General features: G+C 38.4%; 1 protein-coding gene across 6 annotated transcripts in view; it reads left to right on the top strand.

Annotated features, from left to right (window-relative positions):
- Nucleotides 1-25582, top strand: part of dlgap4b (discs, large (Drosophila) homolog-associated protein 4b) — a 117963-nt gene that overhangs the window by 84910 nt on the left and 7471 nt on the right. For 2 of the 6 annotated variants that reach the window (XM_055212642.2, XM_055212641.2), the window contains exons 2-8: nt 4066-4119; nt 9838-10329; nt 10515-11287; nt 11387-11613; nt 13158-13256; nt 14019-14166; nt 14745-14979. In XM_055212642.2, the coding sequence (XP_055068617.2) occupies nt 9906-10329; nt 10515-11287; nt 11387-11613; nt 13158-13256; nt 14019-14166; nt 14745-14979 (1906 nt within the window). In that variant the 5' untranslated portion in view covers nt 4066-4119; nt 9838-9905. Of the gene's footprint in view, nt 1-4065; nt 4120-9837; nt 10330-10514; nt 11288-11386; nt 11614-13157; nt 13257-14018; nt 14167-14744; nt 14980-17396; nt 17573-25582 lie in introns of those variants that run through there. The other 4 variants (XM_055212647.2, XM_055212643.2, XM_055212644.2 and 1 more) reach the window with 3 other exon arrangements.

Below are 25582 nucleotides of genomic sequence, written 5' to 3'. Positions count from 1 at the left end.
TCCTTATGTAAGCGTATAAAATGCCGTTTCCACACCAGGAAATAAAACGTCACACAAAGATCGTTGGATTCGTTATCTAATTGGCTACACGTTCTGTCTATCAATATTTTCCATGAAGTCATCGGAGGAACGAGCGAGTCAGATGACGTCACAATATTTGACAGCGCTGTTTGAATATTATGTATTATACTCCCGCCTACTTTTAGAAACAAAGTTTGAACGCTGTTTTGAACGTGAGTGTAATCTCATATACAAGTGTTATGATGTAAATAGTCCTCAGATTGTATATTATTTTCTATTACAAGACGTTCATGTGAAATCTGATGTAAACAATAGACAATATATCTATATTTCACGCATTATATGCATTTGTGGACAAAAATGTTCTTTGAATGTATTTCACTGGAGAGTTTTTATTGGTTATTCACACATCTGAAACAGACTGGATTCGATTCGCGATCATTATATCAACACAAAGGTAAGGACGGAGTCCCGTAAATATTTTGCATGTTGTCATCTGGACTTCTGTAACAAAATACTATATTTATGATGCTAGAGCATCTGTATCTCAAAACAGAGACCATACACTGATGCTAAACCCGTAGACCTTTTAAACAATGTATAGTAATGTTAATATTATTATTGTTTGTAGACAGTAGGCTATATAGATATTGTTAGCAGCGTTAAAAAAACTGAGGTCTTTCCGCCCCCAAGGTGCGCGTTGAGAGGTTAAAAAAGATTTAATGACAGCATGCAATATTATATACATAACTATGTTATTAGTGGTGCATAAAGACCTTACATAATGAACCGTTATGTGTTTATTATCTTAAAAATAAGACGTTTTATCTACATACACCGTGGGCCCCCTTACATGGAAGTCGCCATTTTGTGCCGCCATGTTTTAGCACTTTTGTCTTAGACAACAACATGTTTGTCCTGTGGCGGCTACCATAGCTTCTCTATGTGTTTCAGTGAAGGGTGGACTGAGACGTTGGTTGCAATTCACAATCTCACTGCTAGAAGGCACTAAAATTTACCGTGTTATTAATGCGTTAATTTTGACAGCCCTAGTTTCTAACTGAGTTCCTATGGGTGGAGTTTGCTTTATTGTGGGTGGAGTTTGTTCCAAGTGGGTGGGGTTTTCTTCATGTGTACAGAATTTGCGGCATGTGGGTGGAGTTTGCTCTTTGTGGGTGGGGTTTACTCCATATCAAGTTTTTATTTCAAAGCTGTTGACAGAAATATATAAGAAAACAAGGCTATAGACGCACCAGAATTGGATCTTCTCTGCTCTTAGAAAGAGAATTCAGATGGGATGAAGGTCAATTGAAATGCTGATGGATGAAGTTCAGAAGGTGCGAGGTCAGGAAGAGAAGCTGCAGAAGGTTCTTTCATGTCAGTGTGAGTCTTTGATGAATTCAGGAGCGCAGTGGCTTGTTGTGTAGGCCGTCGGTGGGTCACAGCAGGGGTTTTGCAAACTTTCTGGAAAAGAAATTCACTTTCTGAATGATCAAAGTAAAAGATGATCAAAAATGATCCAGATTAGCTACAGAGACTGAAAAGGTGTAATGCATTTACTCTGCGCGAGCGAAAGAAATGAAAGCGCTCAGATCGTTTTAGACTTCAAGTGCGGATGAGTTAAAAGTCGACATCTGACACTTCATTATGCATCTGAAATCTCAAGCCTGAAGCAGCAGATTGTATTTAGTTTTTTCAACATTGAGTAAATCCTGCTGATCCTGCTAATAAACATAGAAATATGGAAGTCTTTGAAGCTAAAGTGGCTGAGCGTTCATTCATTACTTAATCCACGACAAACAGGACATAACGGTCCTTCTTTACTAAATAAATCAAGACTTAGTAAACCTTCAGACCTTGAACTGGAATAGAAACTGACAACTACCATGAAATATTTAGTTAATGTACAGTACAACTAGCAAAAAATGTGTGATGCTTTAAAAGATTCATTCATCTGCTTGTTATAAAGAACTCAGGATGAATGTCTTACACAAAATGTCTTTGTAATGCAGTTTTACTGATGTACTGTGACTGACGTCAGACCTTATGGCCCTGAAACATCACCGCAGAGGAACTCTGTGAAGATTCAGATTCAGATGTATTGTGTCTCTCTGAAAACATTAAAAGAGCCCAACTACAGTAGGAATGAGATTGTAGGGTAACATGTTATATGGAGGCTTAGAGTAACATTTAGGTTACATTTGTATCTCCTGCATGTCCATATGCTTGTGTTTGTGTGTACTGTATGTGTGTGTTTGTGTATGCATGTCCATTTGTGCGTGTGTGATGTGCTGCCGAGATGTATGACATTGACCCTGTAATCATTTCTGCATCTGTGACAAAATGAAGTCTGTGAGATGATTGATTGGATTAATTAGGAATGTTGTTGAATTGGCCACACACACACACACACACACACACACACACACACACACACACACACACACACACACACACACACACACACACACACACACACACACACACACACACACACACACACAGAGCAGTATTCACAGACATGATGGTAAACTGTTTTGATATGTGTCTGTTAGATTTACTATGGGTTGTTCCTGGCTGTCAGTCATTTCTTCATTGACTGAATCTACCTCGTTAAATGATAACTATTATGCAAAATCCACTTTTAAGGTGTTTGGACATAAATGTGTGTAAACACAATGAAAAAAATATACCTGCTTCTTTTTTAATCCGCATTAAACCAAAGCAGTCTCATTAGAAATGTTGTTTTTATTCTTTTGTTAATGTGATGTCACATTGATAAAGCTTCGCCCACAGCTAATGACTGACAGTCCTGCATTACCATAGTTTTCACCCTCAGCAAGTTGTACACTGTCCTCCATATCTCAGTAGTGAGGTACTATAGGCTACAGGGTTCTCACGGGTCCTTGAAAGTTTGTGAATCTGGGGATAAAATTAATCTTCCCTGGGAAGTTTTTGAAAATATGCATACATAGATACAGGCCATTGAAAGTGCTTAAATCTATTTTATGCGAGAAGTTTTCTGAAAAAAAGTCCATATTATTCCCTGTGTAGTGTAGGATAATATCATTAACATTCTAGACTTTTTAATCACACGTGCTAAACTGTTCACTTTAAATGCTTATATCTTCTGTATGTGAATTTATACCAAAATGCTTTTTTGCATAGTTGTATTTGACACATGAAATCGTCTCTGGTTACGTATGTAACTGTTGTACCCTGAGAAGGGAATAAGACGCTGCGTCTCCCTTGCCATACTTCCTGTGTCCCTGTAACGCCGTCTTTGGCAATATTTCACATAGTGATATACTTCCTGGCTCTCGCGTCACCCTGTCTTTGTCGATAAGCCTCACCATAGGTTGAATTTGATATACACTTTCAGACGCACTTAACCTTGGAGGCGTCCCCAAAGTGTCACTGCAGTAACGCAGCGCGAGTTCCCTCGAAAGGGAACTGTAACAATGTATCTTAAAAGGTAACACAATGTAACCTTGCTCTCACTTGAAATGTGTCCCCACATTTAGTCCTTGAATTTGAGGGTATTGGACCTGGAGAGTCCTTAAAATGTCCTTGAATTTGAAGTTAACTAAAGTGTGGGAACACGGAGGCTGAGACTTATTTTACATCTTGTAAAAATGGTCATAATAGGTGCCCTTTAAGTTACATACTGTATAATGTACAGGGTCACATCATGCCAAAATTTCTTGAAAGAAATACTTCACATAAAAATACACATCTGTTTGTGTTTTGTGTATTGCTGGGGTTTAATAAAAGTGTGTATTTGGACATTAAGTATGAAGGCATTATGATGTCATGTACATAAAGTTGAGTTTTTACTGTAGATAAATATGCAACCACTTCATTTTTGCTACACTTGGTTTGTGTCTCTATTAGACAACCATTAAACATAAGTCTTACAGATTGTGCTTATTTATGCCAGCAGTGATGTGATTTCTGTAGCTCATGAATATAAGATCTGTATTCATTTCGTATTGTATAAATGCTGTTGACACAGTTGTGAATGTGTTTGTTTTGTTTTTACAGGAGATTTCTGCTGCTGGATTTGGTGCTCAGAATGAATTAGGATGACCTACAGATGTAAGTATCCTATGTTTGTCTAGTAATTCACCAGTCCTTGCAAAAAGCACCTTGGTTTTATTTTGTATTTATTACAATACTTGATTCTGATTGGCCAGTCGTGACATTTGCAGGTTTGTTATTCCAATATAAACGCTCAAAACTAATAACACGTGGTAACCCGGATGCTGCGAATAATTTTGACAGGTACAGTTTAATATTACACAAAAAGTACATATAAATATGTCTTTTAATAACATATATGACATTATATTTATAAATGATTAAACCAAAAAGTGTTTCCGTGACATTTGAACGTCTTGTCATATCTTAAAACTGAAAGTAAATGGGTTTTCCTCGCGGAAGTTAAAAATGAGCAAATCTAATATTTCAAATCAATATTTAATGTTCTTTACCTTAGAGGTAAATAAAAGCAATAAGCCCCAAGAAGCAGTGGGTTACCAGTTTAACTTAAAATTCATATTTTCCTCATATTAATTTCCATAGCAATCACATTATGCAAGGAGGACGTGTCTGTAAGAGCGCAGTATAAACTCAATGAAGTCTTTGCTTTGACCTTGTGTTTTACTTCATCATCAGGTCATCAATTCACTTTTCGGTAAAATAAATGAGCTTGTTGTAAGCTGAACATTTTTTTTTATTTAAATGTTTTAATATTTTGAGGCACACTCATGCATGTACAATTACCAACAAAAGCCAACTGCACAAACACACAGATGGAAACACACACACACACACACACACACACACACACACACACACACACACAGACACACACACACACACACACACACACACACACACACACACACACACACACACATAGTGTCTATACCTCCTGCAGCAAACACAGTGTGATTAAAGGATTTCATGCTGATGTGGGCATTTTGTTCATATTCAAGTGTTTTATATTTCCTCACGTGACTGTGTACTATTTACAGTATGTTTGTGCATGCGTGTGTGAGAAAGAGAGAGAGAATATATTAATAGCTGTGGAAATAGGGCAAACGACAGTATAGATTGTAATTGGGACAAGGTTATTGTAAGACTTTAACCCCCCAACTCTCTCTCCGTCTGTGTGTCTCTGTATGTATGTCTGTGTGTCTCTGTATGTATGTGTCTGTCATAACAGCAAATGTTTGTCTCAGTTTTTTGTCTTATGGTAGGGTCTTTGATTGCTGTCTTATGAAATAACAAAATGAGTACAGGTGATAGAAAGTGAGAGAAAGAAAGTGTGTTGTAGTCAAGACCACCCAAACTGAGACAATAACAAGACCAGACCAGCACTCTTCAAATTCATCTGAAAAAATCCACATAAACATAATCTTAAATAGTCATAAAAAATTCCCAGTGGCCTAAACCCGTTTGTCAAATCATGCACTCTTTTGGGAAAACCTTAAACAGGTTTAAGTAGTTGACACAATTTGCACTCACAAACTAAAACAAACATTTTACACGGCAATGCACTTGTTTTATAAATGTTAATCACGGGCAGGCAAAGGTTGTCATCAAGCAATTACAAAAACTCAAAATTGTTCACACTTTTGTCTAATGGTATTTTTTGCTATTGTTGTGTGGATTGGAAGAGGGTTCGAAATGACTTGGGACTCTTGGGGGTCCTCTAATAAAAAATTCTGAAGACTACCTTGCTACACTTTATATTTTAAGCAGTATTACATGAACCAATTTTGAAGGTGGGATAATTATCTTTGGATGTTTTTCATGGTTTGGGCTAGGTCCAGTATTGTAGTGGTGTCTGGAGAAGTGGCATTGCTATAATCTACCAGGTAACCCTCTTACTATGGAGCAACAAAGTTACAGCACCTTATATTCGTATATACCCGAATATAAGACCCCCCCCCCATTTTCCAGACTTATTTTTGTGGAATAATTAGATTTTGTGGAAAAAATAAAAAAAATTCTAAATCTAATCCCTGATATGACAAAGTGAATAAAAGGTCATTCTGTCCTTGAGCAAGGAAGTTAACTAAATCCACCATAATAAATGACTATTATTATGGTAAAATTTGGCATTTGCCCATTTAAAATTAATTTTAATGAAGACATCTGTGAACAATAAGTGTTGACCAATATATCTACACTTTCACCCAACAACAGCCATGTTATAACATGAGCACAATTTAAAAAAGAAAAAAAGTCGGTGATCTTTCTTGTTCCTCTTTTTCTCTCCATGATGCAGGATTCTAAATTAAGAAAAATAATATTAGCTTCCTAGACAGCTTACCAAGCTCTCATTGTACACTCATTCATGCTCAAATCACATTCACTTTAATCAACTCACAGATTTGAATTAATTCCTGGTTATCTTAGTAATCACTGACTGGACAATTAGGTTGTTATGCTAGCTTTGAATAACTAATCTAGCTGCTAGACGGAAGATTATTTGGCTTCATACACCTACAGCTAGCAAGAAACGTTGACAAGAAGCGTACTCTTCTAATCATTTCACTGGGTATCTAGTTAGTGCAACTTTTGATATAGGAACTCAAACTCTTAATATTTTACTATAAGCAATTATTATGAAGATATAAACATAATCGAAGCACTTAAAGGATTTTCATTCGGGATTTCACTCTTTTGTGAGGTTTCGTTTTGCCACGTTCAGCTACAGTACAGGACCACAACAGCAAACTGTGATGGTAAAAGCTGCCGAGATTGCTGCCCGATCGCTCTAGGAAATAAATGAATTACTGTTATCAATATAAAACGTCACTAAAACCTATAATTTTCACAATCACTTTTAATGTAAAAAATATATTTGTCCAGGACCCCCAAAATCAAAAAATAAATTATGGGGGTCCCTAATGACTTGTGGAGGGTCCGGGACCCCCCAAGACCCCTTATTTCGTACCCTGGATTGGAAACAATCTGAGATACAGATGAAGAGTATGAGGAAAAACACGACACCACAGACGATGCAATTGCCAAATTTTGCAGTTGGATTGCTGACTTTTTACAAAATAAAAGTGCTGCTTACAGTAATATTGAAAACGTACTATTACTTGCAGTACTTACAGGAAAGTATTCACTGAACTAATCTTGTGATTACAATAATAGAGATTTTAACAGTATTTGTCAAGTGTGTTGTTATACTGCAATAAACATGATTTTTCTGTAAGCAGATGTCCTGGATGTTGTGTTGTCTATTTTTTAAGGTATTTTCTAATAGATGCTCTGTATTATAGACGTATGTGTGTATGATTTGAAAGCTTAGTTTGACTTTGAGCACAGGTGAAATGTTTTTTTAACCGCTGCTATATGTTGAAAAATTATATTATGCTCATTTAATTTAATTTTTTATATGGTTCATATTGTTGAAAAAAATGTTTTATTCTCAGCAATTCAAGTTTGCACTCTCGGGTTGCTTTTGAAACATTTGATGAAGTTGCAATTTAAAGTAAAAATGTAATTTCATTATTTTTTGCAAAGATAAATGACAAAATATATTTCCAATTACATGTAGTCATGTATATTTACTAAAAAATATTTACATGTAGTCATGTATGTTTACTAAAAACAAGTTTAACACACATCTATCTTGTTCTGTTGTGTTACTTTTGATCCGCCTGTGTGTTACTTTAATCCCAGCTGACAGGGTCCAGAGTAACAATGCGCTACTTATGTTCAAAGTGAAATTATACTGAAGTTGTTTTACATTTGATTAAATTACACCATAATTGATAGACTACACTTGTGAGTTACTGACCACAGCAAAAATATATCTCTGTATAAAACATTAGCTTTAAAATTAAAATTTTCTGAAAATGGCACTTTCGCCCCTGCTCTCCCCTAATACAACACAAGAGAGAGAGAGAGAGAGAGAGAGAGAGAGAGAGAGAGAGAGAGAGAGAGAGAGAGAGAGCAGATGGGTTTTCTCTATGTGACTGAAATCTTGCTCTGGCAAATTGATGCTTTCACTTGATATGTGAACACGTGTGTGTGTGTGTGTGTGTGTGTGTGTGTGTGTGTGTGTGTGTGTGTGTGTGTGTGTGTGTGTGTGTGTGTGTGTGTGTGTGTGTGTGTGTGTGTGTGTGTGTGTGTGTGTGTGTGTGTGTGTGTGTGTGTGTGCGTGTGTGTGTGTGCGTGTGTGCGTGTGTGTTTTCAGGGTCATTTTCTGCATCCTGTGATGTGTGTAAGAATGGATTTTTTGGCCATGGGGAGAGCAGATGGAAGGTTTGGTTTCATATTTGAGTGCCAGACAGTAAACACTTAAAGGTGTTTTATTCATAACTAATAAATCACTGTCGGTTTATCTTTCGACCCTGTGAATAAGGTTCATCTTGAGAACAGACTTGTGTTCCCTGAGCATCCTTAATCTTTTGCTGTTTTTGGTCTGAATGTTGTTGAGGAAATTAAAGAGTAAAGCAAACCCACAGACAGATGTATTTACTGTCTTTTTCAATCTTATTATATTCAGATATATTTAAGTTGTTTTTTAGTCTGATTTGGAGAAGAACGTACTTTATCTAAGTAATCTGTTAAAGCATGAAGTACTGTCTGTAATGTTTTACTTATTAGATGATTAATGCTGAAGTACCTTCATCTGTGAGGTTTTGGGCTAATAATCTTTAAAATAATCATGTCTATTTAAAGAGTGCTTTGAGAGGTTAAGTCTTACAATATGTTTTGGCGCCACCTGCTGTCAGAATGCACGAGTAACATGGATCTGTTATGCAATTTTTTATTTTTATGTACAATAATAATAATTTGTGTGTTATTATGTGAGTGATGTCACATAATAATTTCTCATGAATATGATTTCATTGAATGTAAAATTGTTAGGGTGCTTGTTTTGAAGAAGGTGCATGGCATGAAGTTTAAAGTTTGAGCTCTTGTTTTTGTTGTCTGCTGAGATGTTCATGACCTTTAATGTTTTCATGTCGTCTTCATTTTTGATCTCATGTGGTTGTTTTGCATCACTGATTTTCTGTCACAGTAAGACAGGAATCGTGTTGTTTTGTTTATGTGTCCTGCTGACAGTCGGCTCTGTCACTTCTGTCACTTTTACTCAACCGGTCTCTTGTGTCACCTGCTGAGATGATTTACCTGTATGTTTACTCTCCATGTTTTTGAACATCTAGATACTGATGGCAGGATTGTCATCCGTGTGAAACTAAAAGCCTGTCAGCTGAAGGCTGGTCTCTCTCTCTCTGTCATTTTTTCTTTCTGGCGAGCAGGTGATGGCATGGCACAGATGGTCTGGACATTCAAACAGTCCAATCCGCTTTACCTCCATGAAGCCCGTCTGTGTCAATCTTGGCATGAGATGACAGAGAGAGAACCGGGTTTTGGAAAAAAGTGTCACATGTCATATCAAATGTTACGGAGCCCCTAAGGGGACATGGAGCAAAAATTAAATAAAGTTTTGTTTCGCGTGCGCACGTGAAACTATCACGTGCTCACGTGAAACTATCGCGTGCACACGTGAAACTACTGCATTTAGTTTCGCATACTCACGTGAAACCTTCACATGCACGCGTGATAGTTTCACGTGCACGCGCAATAGTTTCACATGGACGCGCGATAGTTTCACGTGCACACGCGAAAGTTTCACGTGGGCACATTAAAAACTAAACTATAGATTTGTTTTACTCCAATGTCACCTTAGGGGCTCGGGAATACATAGCTTGACTGTTGATAATAATAAATGTACATTTCTACATTCTTAATTCTCACTCCCTGTCTGGTTTTCTCCAGGGTGTCTGTTTGTCTCCGGTGGCACCATGTTCCTCAAGTAGGGTGGGGGGGTGTTGCCCCATTTTGCCATGAAAGGCTACACCCCCCAACGCACTCGTCACCCGTCCAACTGCGAACCGCCCCGTTCTCCCGGGCACCTGGGGTCTCTCTACGCCCCCTCCCCATCCTCCACCCTGTCTCGTACTCCATATCTCCCGCCAGCAGTCATGGATCACTACGGTGCCCTGGATCCTCATCACTTCTCTCCTTCCCCGAGACAAGGAGGTCTTCCGCCCGACTGTCTGATGCCCCTCAACAACCAGCTGTCATCGAGCAGCACCTTCCCTCGCATCAACTACAACTCACACTTTGATCAGGAAGAGTTTGGCCCCTCCGCGGGGGAAACTATCGGGGGAATGGGCACAGGGACGATGGGCTCCTCCATGTCTATGGGAATGGGTCTCGGTGTGGGACGGACCGCTATGATCACCAGTGGATCCGCCACTATATCTGGTAAAAAGAGGAGGAGTTAAAATATTATATATGTGACTGGTTAAACATATACTATAAACGTCGCTTTGCATGCTATGCACATTGTTTGCTATTGTTCAATTCTCCCTCATTTGTGATTCACAAGTATCTGCTACAGGAAAAGTAAAGTTTTTTTCCTGAAACACTTGTGCTCCTTTTGCCTCCAGGGGCTGGAAAGATGAATCGTTTGCCACCCAATCTCCTGGACCAGTTTGAGAAGCAGTTGCCAGGGCAACAGGATGGCTTCAGCACGTTACAGTTCCATCGTAGCACCGCCGTGACGGCAACCAAACAACAGCAACAACAACGCACGGATAGTCCGGGAAAAATCCGCTATCTAGTTCACTCCGTTCAGAAACTGTTCGCAAAATCACAGTCGCTGGAAAACTCGGCCATCAAGACGAACGTGAACGGTCGCAACAGCAGGGCGTCCGGCGGCGATGACAAGCATCGGCGAAGCAAAAGCAAAGACCGGGCCAAGAGCGAAGGAACGGCCAAGCGGAGGCCACGCTCCAACATGTCCGGATACTGGAGTTCCGACGACCTGGACAGCGATATCAGTAACTATAGGAACCCCGCGGCCATGATGACTTTGGCCCGGACGCCGGTGGGATCCGGACACAGGCAGGACGGTCAGGTAGCTTCCAGGTATTTCATGCAAGGCTACAGCACCATCAGTGAGCACACACTGAAATCTTCAAAGAGCAACAGCGACCTGAAGCACCAGGCGCTCCCTGCACTCCCGGGTCCCGGAGGAGGAGACGGGAGAGGAGCGATGTTTGATGGGAACTTTGGTAAAGGGGGACCGTGGTCCACACTTACGTTAGGGCCCACCCGACAAGTTTGCCAAAAAGGTTCGGCCACTCTGGATCGCACCTTGCTGAAATCTAAATCGGTTCAGCAAGACCTGGGCCGACATTTCCTACAGGTTCAAGGGAGGGTGAGTATTTCTTCCTAATCTGTGTTTCATGAGATGTGGAGATGGGTTGTATTCTGAGCATTCGTAGTATTCAACTGATGTTGTCTGTTTTTTGTGAAGATGCCCTCCACAGGTGAATGGTTGGGGACTCCGAGCAGAAGTGGCCCGATGGGCGAGATCCCGTGCAGACGGATGCGCAGCGGCAGTTACGTGAAAGCCATGGCTGACCTGGAGGACAGCGATGACTCCGATGGAAGTCCCAAACCCTCCCCGAAAGGCGCTGCGAGAAGACAGAGCTACTTACGTGCAACACAGCAGTCACTGAGCGATCAGTTCCCTTCCAGAAAGTAAGAGATCATGTGTAGATTCATATAGATTTGAATTAAAGAAATGCTTATAGTGAAGGAGGATTAAATGTAGAATGGGACAGGGTTTCCCACAGAAAATGTGTTTGTTAAGGTGGTAGGGTTGGGTGGCTGGGCGTGTCCCGGGGGTGTGGCAATCAAAGGGGCTGGGGTACACGTCATAATGAAAATTGTAAAAACAGGTTATTTCCCACTATTAATTAAATTATCTTAAATGAGTGTACTTACAGTTGCATGTAAATAATGCACATGCAACCTTGCTAGCAGGTTGCTCAAACAACAAAAATCACCAGCTAACTTATTTTAAATTTGCAAACACTATAGACTAATACAATAACAGTCTTAAATAAACCCAAAACATAAGTCCACTTACAGTTCTCACGGACACGTGTTTATCTCCAGACATGACGGACCACGTCTTTCTCTCATTTCGGTTGTGTGGCGCGCGTGCCCGCTCGCGGTGTGAAGCGCGTCCGCACTATTCTCCGACATGCACTTGACGACCTTTTGTGCAGGGAAATTATTTTTTTGGACAACCTAGTTAAGGCGGTAGGGTTCCCCAGCTTAGGCGGGCCACCCGAACTGCAAAGTGCTGCGGGAAACCCTTCGGGATTTTAAATTACCCATCGGGAATTTAAGGTTTTGTGAACCAACATGAAATGCTGGTTATGAGCATATCACCTGTTGTGTGGGGTCTTAATTCAGGTTCTTTATGATCATTATCAAAGTAAATACTCAAAATGGCTGTTGTAAAGGCGTTACATCATCTGCGAATTGCAGCGGCAAATGACATGAGCTGCATCCCAATTCTTGGAAGGATGCAGTTTCTGAAGTCCATGAAGCAAACTATCCATATTTGCATCACCTTCATCTGATAGATCCTTCATTTCACGGGAAACAAAGGATGCATTTTGAAGGAGCCTTTGAATTGGGACCGCACCACAATGGCATCATTGGCCTTGGAATTGGAATGCCGCCATTATCCCATTCATTCGAATGGAAGCTTGGCTACTTCCGGCGATTCAATCGATCGTGACCTTTGGCGACAGGAAGTGCCACCAAGAACCCCAACAAGTTTCTGCAGAGATTTGTTAGGGCGCAAACACTGATGGTCCATCGCGGACCCCTGCATGAGGTGTGATCCGAGTTATTTCACGCCATCTGAATCAGGAGTCTGTTTTTTACACACACTCAGAATCCAGCTGCGTTTGTTCATGTGGTACATTAAGCACAGCTAGCCTCTCGCACGTCCACCATATGCTCTTTCTCTCTCTCTCTTCTGTAAATTCACATGTAAGCATTGCCCCATCTTTAACACTGTGATATCTCTTTAATGTTTCTTATAGATGTTTTTTGAGTATTCTACTATTCATTGATATATTCTTTCAAGACAACATTTGTGTTCATTCTGTACCATAAAACCCCTCCCCTTTCCTTACTTCTCTCATATAAGCCCCACCCCCTGGTCCAAATCCCCACCTCAAGCCCCTCCCTCATTCTTACCCTGTACTCCTTCCTCTCTCCAGCCGTCTGCTGGATTACTCGATGCTGCAGGGGGATTTGGAGGCCCTCTGGTCCCCCCTCCACAGCATCACTACCCTGCAGCAGATCGGACGTTCTGTCAGGTCAGTGCAGTGAGGAGACTGCCCCCTGTCTGTCTGTAAGACCAACTGCAGCTCCTCACTGACCGCACCACCAACCCGTACCTGAAATCCTCTCAGTTTAGGAGAGCTGATAAAATTGGTTTACCACCATCTCTAAAAACAGTTCTCCTAATATGAGATGCTTCGTCCTGAATAGTTAAGTTACTCTCTGGTGGCTTTCTCTATAGAACCAATATTATGGTAACTGGTTGAATAACTAAATTTGTGAGTCTGGAAAGGTGAGAAAGCCTTCACAGAGTACTTCTCAGCGTAATTCTAAGTGCACATTGAGTAGAGATGCTTTGCTGATTGGTCATTAGCTGTGTGGCTTCCGTCTGATTGAATAGGGTCTCAACACAGTTATCAAGTTATATTATATTAAATGATATTATATTATAAATCCTCTAGAACACAATGCTTCTCCTGTGATCACCAGACTAATGACACCAATCAAACGGGATGAATAAATAGATTTTATTCATGCATGATCTGTATTCCCTTGAAGTCAAACCCTTTAGGCTGGTATCACAATGCTTCACTATTTGTGATACAGGAACACATATGATAGATATGGACACATGAATGTTACGAGCAGATGTTTTTCTGAATCTCCTGGTTTGGCATTACGGCTTAATGGTTTCTTTTGCTTCATGTGTTGTAGCAAAATAAAGACTTTATTAAAGAGTGCAATGCTTTGTTTATTCATCTGCATTTTGCATCTTCTCTCTCTCGTCTTCTTCGCAGTTGTCTTCCGTCTCTGCGAGAGTTCTCCGGGAACCGGAGCCTGGATAATCTGGACTGCATCGGAAGCGGTTCTCCGTTCCCAAACTGGGATGATGATGACTTCAGTCAGGGCTGCAGTACGCTGGGTCGCGGGAGCTGCATCAGTCAGGTCAGACGTCTCGTCTGTTTGTGTGATCTCTGAACGTGTTACAATACACAGAGATGATGAAAATACCACTGAAATAATGAAAGAAGTGTCTGAGTTCAGTAGATATTCATACTTTAAAAGGCAAAGAAATGTAGATTATAGAGAAAGCAGTCATCAGAAGATCTTGTCTGCTAAATAACTTGAAATTGGTTTATTATCTGACCTTAGAGATTATGTATTGTCATACTCTTCTCTGCACTTTCTTCAGTCATGTGACAAATGAGTTTGGAGATAAGAAACCCTGTGAATGAACTAAAGACATACGAGTGATTACAGTAATGGTTTCTGACTTCTCGAGGAAGTGTTACAATGGCACATACAGAGAAATTCATCATTTATCTCCAGAAGCCCACGGCAAGATTCTTTCACCTCGATGAATATTAGACAGTTTTAGGAATGAAACCTTTCACGAAGTAGGCTACATAATCTCATTTCTTTCATAGTAAGGTTCTTAAAGAAACAGTTCCTGTCGTTTTAAACGCTTCTTGCCATCCATCACTGTATTTTTCATCTCACATTACCTGCGTCTCTCTCAGCAGGTGCGAGACATGGAGATGAGCCAGCATTATGCAGATGAGCTGGATGACATCGCTTACTCTCGCTCCAATGAGCCTCCTGATATGCCCATGCCAACATGCTTCCGCTCCCGTAGTCATAGTTACCTCCGTGCCATCCAGGCGGGCTGTTCCCAAGACGACGACACGGCATCAATGGATTCTGATTCACCGCCACCCACCACGACAACAACTGTACGCACATACAGCAATAGCACCGGTGAGTGCAGCTGAGAAGTACATGAGAAATTAAAACATTGCCGTAATTATAAAGTTACGTCCATCATTTAAAACAGAAGAGGGTTAACAGTGACAGAACCAGAGGGGTGTCCAGGGTGGCACTTGACCCCCCCTCACATCCGACTGGCCACCCTGGGTGGCACCCTAAATTTAATGCGCTACTTTCACTCATTTTCTGTTAATTAACGTATTTATTTTGATGTGCGGCAGCGCAAAAAAAAACTATTATTAAGAGAATATTAATTAAAAAAAAAACTATTATTAAGAGAATATTAATGTATGTTACAAAAACTACATGATTTCATCGTAGGCTGGATGGAAGTGCGTTTAGTATTTGTCTTTCTGTTGACTGAATCAAGTTTCTGCTTATATAATATAGCCTAGATTAACTTTTCTTTTTCTGTTTGCACTGTTTTTACAAAAAAAACAATGGCATGTTTTTATTCCTGAAATGATCTTATATGATTATTAAATTCACTGTGTTGAACTTGAAAAAGCGACGTGTTCACACCCACCGACACAGAGCTTAAAATGAGTTCATGTTCGCGTCTTTTTGGCTTAAACGGACAAATACTCATATGGGTGATTCTCACGAAATTAGACTTATGAGGTGTCATGAAACATTTTGATAAAAAAAAGAAATGCAAAGTAAGAGTATCAAAATAAGAAGCATACAGATACAAACATCTCTTCATGTACTATTTTGCACATGATTTCTAATGATATCATACAAGCCATACAAATTTTGTTGTTTTTTACACATTTAAGGGGAAATTTTCATTACCGCAACGTGTCAATGACTGGATTTGGGTTCTTTGATATGGAAATATTTATAATTAAAAAATCGAAAAAATGTAAAGCTTCAGTGCATGTTATACTATAAACATTTAGAGTGAAGAAACGTGTGGTATTTGGTGATCATTGGTAAATGTAGAGACAATAATAATGAATATAAATGTGTCAAAGACCAATTTTCACATCCTCCGTAACAATTTCCAATCATTGTTTAAGCCATCAATGAACTAACATTGTCAAAAAAAAAAATTGTTGGAAGGGACATAATTGACTGTGACACTCAAGATGGCTACCAGGTAAGCAGTTTTTATTTTTTTCTCTCCAGATAAAAATAAACATTTTGTTTGTCATAGTACCTAGACAACTTTTTAGTTCTCATTACCGAAACATGAGTTTGTGAATGCATATATTTAATGTAATGTTATGTTGTGGTAATGATAATTTTTGATACTGATAATCTAAAAAATTTTAATAATTCTATAGGAAGTATTTTTAAAATCCTCTAAAAATAACGGCTTCAGTGGCTTTTTAAAAAATCTGATACTGGACACCTTTTAAGTCTGGATTTCGTGAGAATCACCCATATGTCAAAATATCTGGCTTAGTGATTAGTTGGTTACTGTATGTCTTAAATGAATGTAAACATTTTACTTATGTCAAATAAACAGTAGGCTAGCCTACCTGTTGAGGTCTCTGTCATTAAAGTTAATTATAAATAACAGAAGAAAAAGAGAAAATAACTCACTGCTCCTGACTGACTAACATCTGTAACTTTGTAAAAGAAATAATTCATATTTACTAATAAATAAATTACCTTTTTTGCCAAACATCCTTTGTGTTGAGCTCTGCTATTTGAAGTTAGTTAAGATTTAGATTTCCTGAACAAGTTTTAAATTCAGCCTTACATTATGTTTACATGTGTGCAAGTAATGCACGGAGGAATTTATTTATTGTATTTATACATTTATTATATATAAATATTATTTATTTATTTATTTATTATTATTATTATTATTATTATTATTATTATTATTTAAATAAACATGCATTTGAGACCACAATTATTTTTACAATTTTTATGGTAAAAATAAAGGGTTACAGGACCTAAATAAAAATTACCCTTATGTATTCAATTTCATATAGATTTTATCCTATAGTATTGATGGTGTAATATCACACTACAATTGAGAGAGAGAGAGACAGAGAGCACTAACTATACAAAAATAAAGGAACAATTTTTTCACAAACCCCCAGATCATCAAAAAATACTTTTTTTACTTAGCTTTAAAATTTTATTTCTATTTTAATATTTATATATTTAGCAATATAAATATATTCTTATATACTTATATAATATTTAACGTGTGTAAATATTCATATAAAAGAGAGAGAGGGAGAGAGCGAGGGAGAGAATGAGACCCGCCCCACTTCATTCACTACTACCACGAGAAAGGGGCGGGGCGTGCAATTCAACGTGTTAGAGTTGCGTCACACATTGAGGAGGCGGGATCTGTCGGTTTGTCGTCCAGTCATTTGCGCGGGTAGCACTGATTGACAGCTCGCGTGTCCAGTGGTGCTGGTTTCCCTCATTGATACTCCGCTGGGCGTTTCCACGCAAATCTTTATTTCCGCGACGTGGACGCGCATAAGATGATGTTGCGTGAACACAAATCACACAAAATGAAAGAAACAGCCACTGACTGAGCTTGATTTATACGACACGTCAGGTAAGAGTCAGAGGTTTCATTCATTTCATTCAGATATCGACATTCATGCGGGTATGTTTATAATATATACATAAAAGGATATGTGTGAATATTTACATCATTTGTTATAATGTTGCGTTGTTTTTTTAAATGACACATTATTTTTCTTATTTAAGATGTTTACTGTCGTCTGATCTTCCGTTTTCGATTTATTACAAAGTATTGATTATATAATAATGTTATATTTTTATATTCATTATTAATATGTTGGCTGATTGTTGTGTCGTTGCGATTCATTTAATCTGTCAGTGATACCATCGTAAGATTTTAACAAATACTTGGGCTCACGCGCGCGCGTGCCCGCACACACAAATTCTCATAAATACATTCATACACTCATTAAACACACACGTACACATATGGATACACTTTATAATAAAACATACACAGTCAAACACACATGTGGGCACACTTATCACAATATTCCTATAATAATAATAATAATAAGTTTCTATTTAAATGAGATTAAATGTTCACTGTTGTCTTTAAAGAGTTATAGAAAGCAAATGAATTGTGTATAGCAGTAAAGCTAGACTGCCTTTGTTTTGTCTGAATTATGTGAATTATGTGAATTGATTTTTACAAAGGTTTTAGATTTCATGCATCACTTTTTCATCAGATATGTGAATTGCATTTAAACCGGTTTATGTGTTTGTCTGTTTGGTAAAGCTGTTGTTAAAGGACAGCTTGTGTATCATAGATACTGTCTGTCTGTCTGAAGGAGAGGATTTATCTTTCACGTGGCTTTAGTGAAGAGTCTTTGCTAATTGTTTGTCTGTTGATGGTTTGTAAATGCATTATGGATCCGGAAACGCCGGCATGAAAGTCATTTATGTCACTACAATAGTTTGAAGTTTAGTCAGCCAACTCCCAGGTTTTCTGTGTTAACATAACAAACAAAGAAACGTAATGTTTTCACAATGGTAGACATCAGCTGGAGCTTTCCTGAGCAACAGCACTCATCGGGGTATATAACATGTTTTAACACCGCAGTCTGTGTTTTGAAATATGTGTTTTGTTCCTGGAAATCAGGAGATATGATGAGTTTCCCGTGGGTCTCATTACTTTCCAAGACCAACTTTTGGGCGGTCTCACTTTTATGGATCTTCTAAATTATTTACCATTTTCTCCATCTTAGTATGAGACTCTTTTCTGGAGTTGTCATGTCATATTTCCTATATGCTTTATTTAAAATGTGTCTGAATTAGGGATGCATATCAATTAATCGCGATTAATCTATAGCAGAATAAAGGTTTTTGTTTACATCATATATGTGTGTGAACTGTGTATAATAATTATGTATATATAAATATGCACACATGCATGTATAATTTTAAGAAAAAAATATATTTATATACTAAGTATTTATATTTATATATAATATAAATTATACATAAATATACAAATGTATATACATATGTAAACATTGCTTAAATATATACATGCATGTGTGTGCATTTAACTATACAAAGTTATTATACACAGTACACACACATATATGATGCAAACAAAAACCTCCACTCTGCTATAGATTAATCGCGACCAATTGATATGCATCCCTAGTCTGAATTTTACATGAGGTTTCTGCGGATTTAGTTTGCCAAAACCTCAAGCGAGCTGCACACCTAATAACGCTTTTCCATTGCATAGTACCCCATGGGTCAGGTCATGTCAGCTCACTTCACTTGGTTGGCTTGGTTAGCTTTTCCATCGAGTACCACTTCATAGTGGGAGCGATTATTATAGGCGTGTCATTATATTTGCGCTGCCTACTGCTGTGACATCATACAAAAGTGTGAGCGAGCATCGTTGGAGTGCAGTGTTTCCCATACATTCGTTTATTTGTCGCCTCAAAATTGACCAACACAAATAAATGTTGGCACATCGCATTTTTCACTACCTCGGTCTCACATGACGTTTCTATACAAACACTCATGGCGTCAGTCAACACTGGTATGGTTTTCTTGATGCTTAGCCTGTGAATGTTTTCACATCTAAAAGAGAGGTAACTTACAGGAAAGCACAGATGACAACAGGTTCGCTCGAGACGCACGAAGATAAAGCTAATCTCTTACATTATATAGATGACGCTGGTAGTGACGATTCTCTCAGACCAATCAATGATCTTGAGTGTTTTGTTTTCACCTCACGTTTTGGTATCAGCTCTGGTCGCTTGGAACCCCAACCGAGGTAGTACAAAAAAATATCAGAAACTACGTACTGTACCCAGTGGAAAAGCCCCCAAAAGTGAAATGACCCAACCAAATTTGTGGGGTACTATGCAATGGAAAAGCGCAGGTACACACCAAGTCGACGTTCTGCTTTAAGGCATGTTTTGAATGTCGTCTGACTAAGTTTTTTCTAAGTCGCTGTCAAATGGCACTTTTCCATTGCATCGTACCCCACGGTTTGGTTTGTGGTGGGTCAGGTCAGCTTACTTTTGGAGGCTTTTCCAATGGGTGGAGTACGTAATACCCAATACTTTTTTAGTACCACCTTAGTTGGGGTAACTTCCAAGTGACCCGAGCTGATACCAAAACGTGAGGTGAAACACTGAAGATCACTGATTGGTCTGAGAGAATCATCACTACCAGCGTCATCGCTATAATATAAAGATTAGCTTTACCTTCATGCTAGCTTGCGCTGTCTCGAGTAAACCTGTTGTCATCCGTGCTTTGCTGTAAGTTCCCAAACTCCCTTTTAGCAATGAAAACATCCACAAGTTGAGAATCAGCAACACCATAACAGTTTTTTTCCAGACTTGGCACATTTGTGACGTGCAAGTCCGCATTATATATGCTTAAATGCAACTTCAATGAGGCTCAGCGTAGTGCGTCGACCGACGCCACAGGTGGTTGTACGGGAACTGTCATGTGAGACAGAGGTGGTGATGAACGCGATGTGCAGACATCTATTTGTGGTGGTCAATTTAAATTTTGTGTCGGACTGGGAAATAAATGAATGTATGGGGATGTACAATGACGCTCTCACATGTATAATGTCACAGCAGTAGGCAGTGCAAATATAACGAAACTCCTATAATCCCTCCCACGAAGTGTTACTAAACTCATTGGAAAAGCTAGCCAAGCTTTTAACGAGCTGACCCGACCTGACCCAAACCAAACCGTGGGGTACTATGTAATGGAAAAGCGCCAACATTGGCATCAGCGCTCTCATGGGAATCGGATCATTCTGATTGGCTGTTCAGCATGCCATCATTCTTCTGACTCAGACACACGGGTGATGTGAGCCGATCTTAGTCCGCGCTATGGAATGAAAAGAATGGGCTTTTTTGCAAGGGAACCAGTGTCCCGCTACCTTTCAGGTTAGCCTACAAAAATACGTCATCCCTGTAATGTAATCTGCTTGTTTACTTGTGACGTAAGGAAAACCCTTTCTGGTTCCAAGCCTCCGCTGATAACAATTAAACAGCTGTTCATTGGCACTGTTCATTCATTTCACACATTTAAGCAACATTTTTTAAAACTCACGGTGTACACTGAATTATCCAGGCTCATGCCATCCCGGACATAGATCATGCAAATTCAGCTATTTAGTTTGGGAAAGTCAGGGAATTTGACTAAGAGTGAACCCTGATAGGTTGTGTCTTATAATATCAGTGAGACTGAATCACAGCTTGGGTATCAAACACAATCTTACCTCAAAATGTTTGAAACCTGTTTCCCAAATCAAATTTCTTTCGTTATGTGCTTGCATTTCTGCTTTGTTTGTGGACATTCATTGCTGAAGTCTTTACCAGTGGCATCAGTGTTTGGAGGAAAGTACTCCTCTCGTGGTAGTCTGGCATCTTTATTTGTGTGGCTGTCGTTGCTATAGTTTTACTCTTTAGGGTTTAACAGCATTTAAAAGCAGCTGATGTAAGAGCAGGAAAATATGATGCTGTAGTATTATCATCACACTAACACTGATTTAACCCTTTACAATCTTATACAGATTTCCAAAACTGCTGAAGTGTAGATCACACACACACAGATGAAATGTTCACGTCTCGGTTAAAAACAGGCCATGTATGCGTAATTGCCTGTAATTAACAGTTTTATTTGTTTTACAACCCACGCCCAGTGCGTATGAACAGATGCTGAAATCCAGAAACACCCAGAGTTGATGTTGATGTTGACCATCGGGTGTGATCTGCTGTATTTTCACAACAGTCTGTGTGTGTTTAATTGTTAAAAGTGGAAAAATTAAAGCAGAGCTTCTGGTCTGAAGGTTTGGAGTCAGTTTAATGTTTTTAACCCTTGGAGGAAAATTGCGCTTTGAATATTTACATCCGTATGTTTAATGACATTTCAAAATGTTTTTGGATTATGTATTCACATGTTGTGCTCATGACTTTATTTGTGTCTTATCTGAGTATTGTCTGTCCACATATAAACAGTTCAGATGCAAAACCCTCCGACAAGTCTTGTAAACTAGCTTTTTTTACTAAGCACAAATGTGACTTTATTGAATGTTTTTCTGGGTTAGCAGCAGTCATCTGAGATGATTTTAGTCTGATGAGAACGTTTCTTAACTGGAGTTTATTCAACCAGAACAACGACCTTGTTTGTGTGTTTATATTTCGCATTATAAGTTCAGGTAAATCTACTTATTGGTGTATTAAAAGCTTCTTGTTTTCCAGCCTGAATGTTCTGGATTATCCTCATATAGAAGAAAAGCATTAACGTTCAGCTAAAACTCATGAGCTGAGCTGCTGAATTGGATTTAGTTTTGTAGGACAGACGTCATTACGCATTGCTGAGAGTCGTAGTTTATGTTTTTGGGAGTAAATCATCTATACATGCAAATGTGCTCCTAACTTCCTTCCATCCCTTTGATTACTGCATGAACTTCCTGTTTATGAGGTCACACCTGCTGTCCCACCAATGAGCTGGCTTCGTCCGTCAGCCTCCAGATTTAGTCACAGTGTTTCATTAGTGTGAGTCATTGTTTCTATCAGACAGTAAGCAGTCTCTGTGTTACATAGCTGTCATAGCAGTCATAGTGTGGGTCTGTGTAGGTACGTATGTGTGGTTTACGGGACATGAATAGTGTATAATGACATGTTTACCATGCTATAAACATGCTTTACGAGGTTTTCCGCCGTACACCCAATACATGATAGAGATTCATACGTACCTAACAGCACAAGATTTGTTTGTTTAACACAGTTTGTGTTTATGTAAATCCTCCACACTATTTGGGTGATTCTCACGAAAACTTGGTTTTAAAAATGTCAAGCATGAAAATGTAAAAATTGCTTAAATTTACTTTTTTTCCTACCAGACATTGAAAAACAAAGTCTGGAGTAAATGGGAACATTAATTTAAAAACTTTTACTTATCATTTAACACTTTTTGTAACATAATTTACAAAATTAGTCCTAAAAAATCTCATTACTGCAACAGTCAGAAAACATCAACACTGACATATTTTCAAAATGACATGACAAACCTGAAAGAACATAATTTGGAGATTCTGCACATGCATTTAAAATCAAAGTATTATGCTTCTATTAATTAAATTAACATTTAATAAGCATCTGTTGCGGTAATGATAATCAAAATGTCGTGTAAGCATTCTGACAAGACAATATTTCAAATTAACTTTTTACAATTTTTTTCTTAATATTTTTGTGTTAATTTGATTAAATTACAACATAACGCATGTTCAAACACATCCGGACACATTGCGGTAATGAGAATTTCAGCAGAAAATGAGATAAAATTTACAATTATAAATTCTTATGTTGAAATCACATATTGTGCAAGGTAGAACACAGTATTGTGTTAATTCTGATGCTTTTTAATGTTACTATATTACACATTTTAAAGCTAAAATCATTAGTGCCGTGGTGTTTCAATGGTTTTGTGAGAATCACCCATATAGCATTGTAAAGGTTTAAGGATTTAGAGTAATAAATATACAAAGTTTTGATATATTCATCAGATTTTATATTGGAGAGTCATCCAGATATTCCCATCATTGATGTTTTCTAACAAAATATGCACGCAACACGGTGTTACTGTGGTGAATCTTACCTGAATAACAATATTTTTGCTGATATGATGTTTGTATGTAAAACATAAATAATGTAATGTCAAATGCACTTAGAAACATGTCTTGTTTATTTTGGCATATATTTGGCATGTCTTTTGGCATATTGACATTATTTGAGTCAATACATCTGTTAGGTTTACAGTATGAGTAATGATGATATTATAGTTTAGGTGTGGTCATGGTTTCATTAACTCATGAATGTGCAGATAATGCTTAGCAGCGTGAGAACCTTTATTAAAGAGACATTAAAGTCACCTTGTTTGATTTACAGTATATGGTCTGTTTGAAGTGGGGATGTTGTAATGCCTGAAACAGCCACATAAAGAGATTTCTGAATAAATCTTTCATCAGGTAAAAAATACTTGACTGAGTATGAGACCAGACATATGAGGAGTTCAGATGCAAAACCCTCCAAGTGCGACTGACATGTTTTCAGACTCTTAGGTTTGCTCATTTCAGGACTTCGCTGAAAATCGATTTGGCGTTTAATGGATTCTGCCAACAAAGCTGTATTTCTGAATGGCCTTAAATTATGATCAACATCCATCACTCGATCATTTACAAATGTATTCTTAAATGAGCTCTAAAAGTGAGTTTCACACACACAGAAAAGTCATTAGGACACAGACAGACAGATTCCTGTGGGCTTGTTATGTTTGCCATCATTTCCATCTGCCAACTCCACCCCAGTCCTGGTGTGACTCTGTAAGCTCATACAGACCCACAAACACACAAACACACACTTTATTCCTCTCTCTCTCTCTACCAACTAACCTCTTTTAACTGATTTAAAAGATTTTCACCACGTCAAGTCTTTCAGTGCTATGACCTGTTGACATGATTCAGTATAAAGATTTCTGATGAGTGATTAACACTTACATGTCTTCATCGGTTAGTTTATGATGTGTCACTGACTCGCTGTAGTATTCATCAAAATATTTTCAGAAATATATCGAACACAGACAGTGTTGGGGGTAACGCATTACAAGTAATACGCTTTATACAATATTATTTTTCTGAAGTAACGAGTAAATTAAGGCATTACTTTGTAAATGTACACATTAATATTTGAGTTTCTTTTTTAAAAAAGTAATGCGAGTTATTTTTTAAATTAAATTTAAAAATAAAATAATGTACTGAATTAAACTGAACATATTAACGTAGAATTACACACACTGTGCGCCTGAGCGGGAACAGTTTGATTCTGAGATGGCAGGCCAGAGCTTGACATTTTTGCGGTCATAAAAAACAACTGCAAGGCCTGAAAGAGATCAAGCCTCAGCAAAGTAAGAAAAAGTAACTTAAAAGTAACGTAAGCATTACTTTCCATGAAAAGTAACGCAATTAGTTACTTTTTGGGGGAGTAACTTAATATTGTAGTGCATTACTTTTAAAAGTAACTTTTCCCAACACTGAACACCGATATCAGAAATCTATCAGACACACTTGTGCACACAAACACACACACTCGTGCATAAACACTCACACACACACACACACACACACACACTCGCGTATAAAAACTCACGAACACACACTAACACACACGCGCATAAACACTCGCGCACACGCACCCTCGCATACACACACTAACGCACACACTAGCACATAAACACACACACCCCCTTTCACATGCACACACACAAGAGCATACACACTTCACCCCACGCGGGCACACACACACACTTGCACGAACGCACACACACACATGCACACCCACGAACAATCTCACACACACACACTAACGCATGTACACTTTCACAAACTCTTTTGCATGCACATACTCACACGTTTACACTCAGGCACATAAACACTCGCGCAAGAATTTCCACACAAACTTATTTATGTATTTTATTAATGTACACACCCGCTCACGCTGTTTATTATGAGTACTTTACATAATTGAATAACAACGAAGAATAATACAAGTTAAAAAATCTATGTTATTACGTGAACAAAAAT

The sequence above is a fragment of the Misgurnus anguillicaudatus genome, chromosome 8 (genome assembly GCF_027580225.2).
Source record: "Misgurnus anguillicaudatus chromosome 8, ASM2758022v2, whole genome shotgun sequence".
NCBI lineage: Eukaryota > Metazoa > Chordata > Actinopteri > Cypriniformes > Cobitidae > Misgurnus > Misgurnus anguillicaudatus.
Note: the sequence above shows the minus strand (reverse complement) of the source record. Positions and strands in the feature narration are given on the sequence as shown.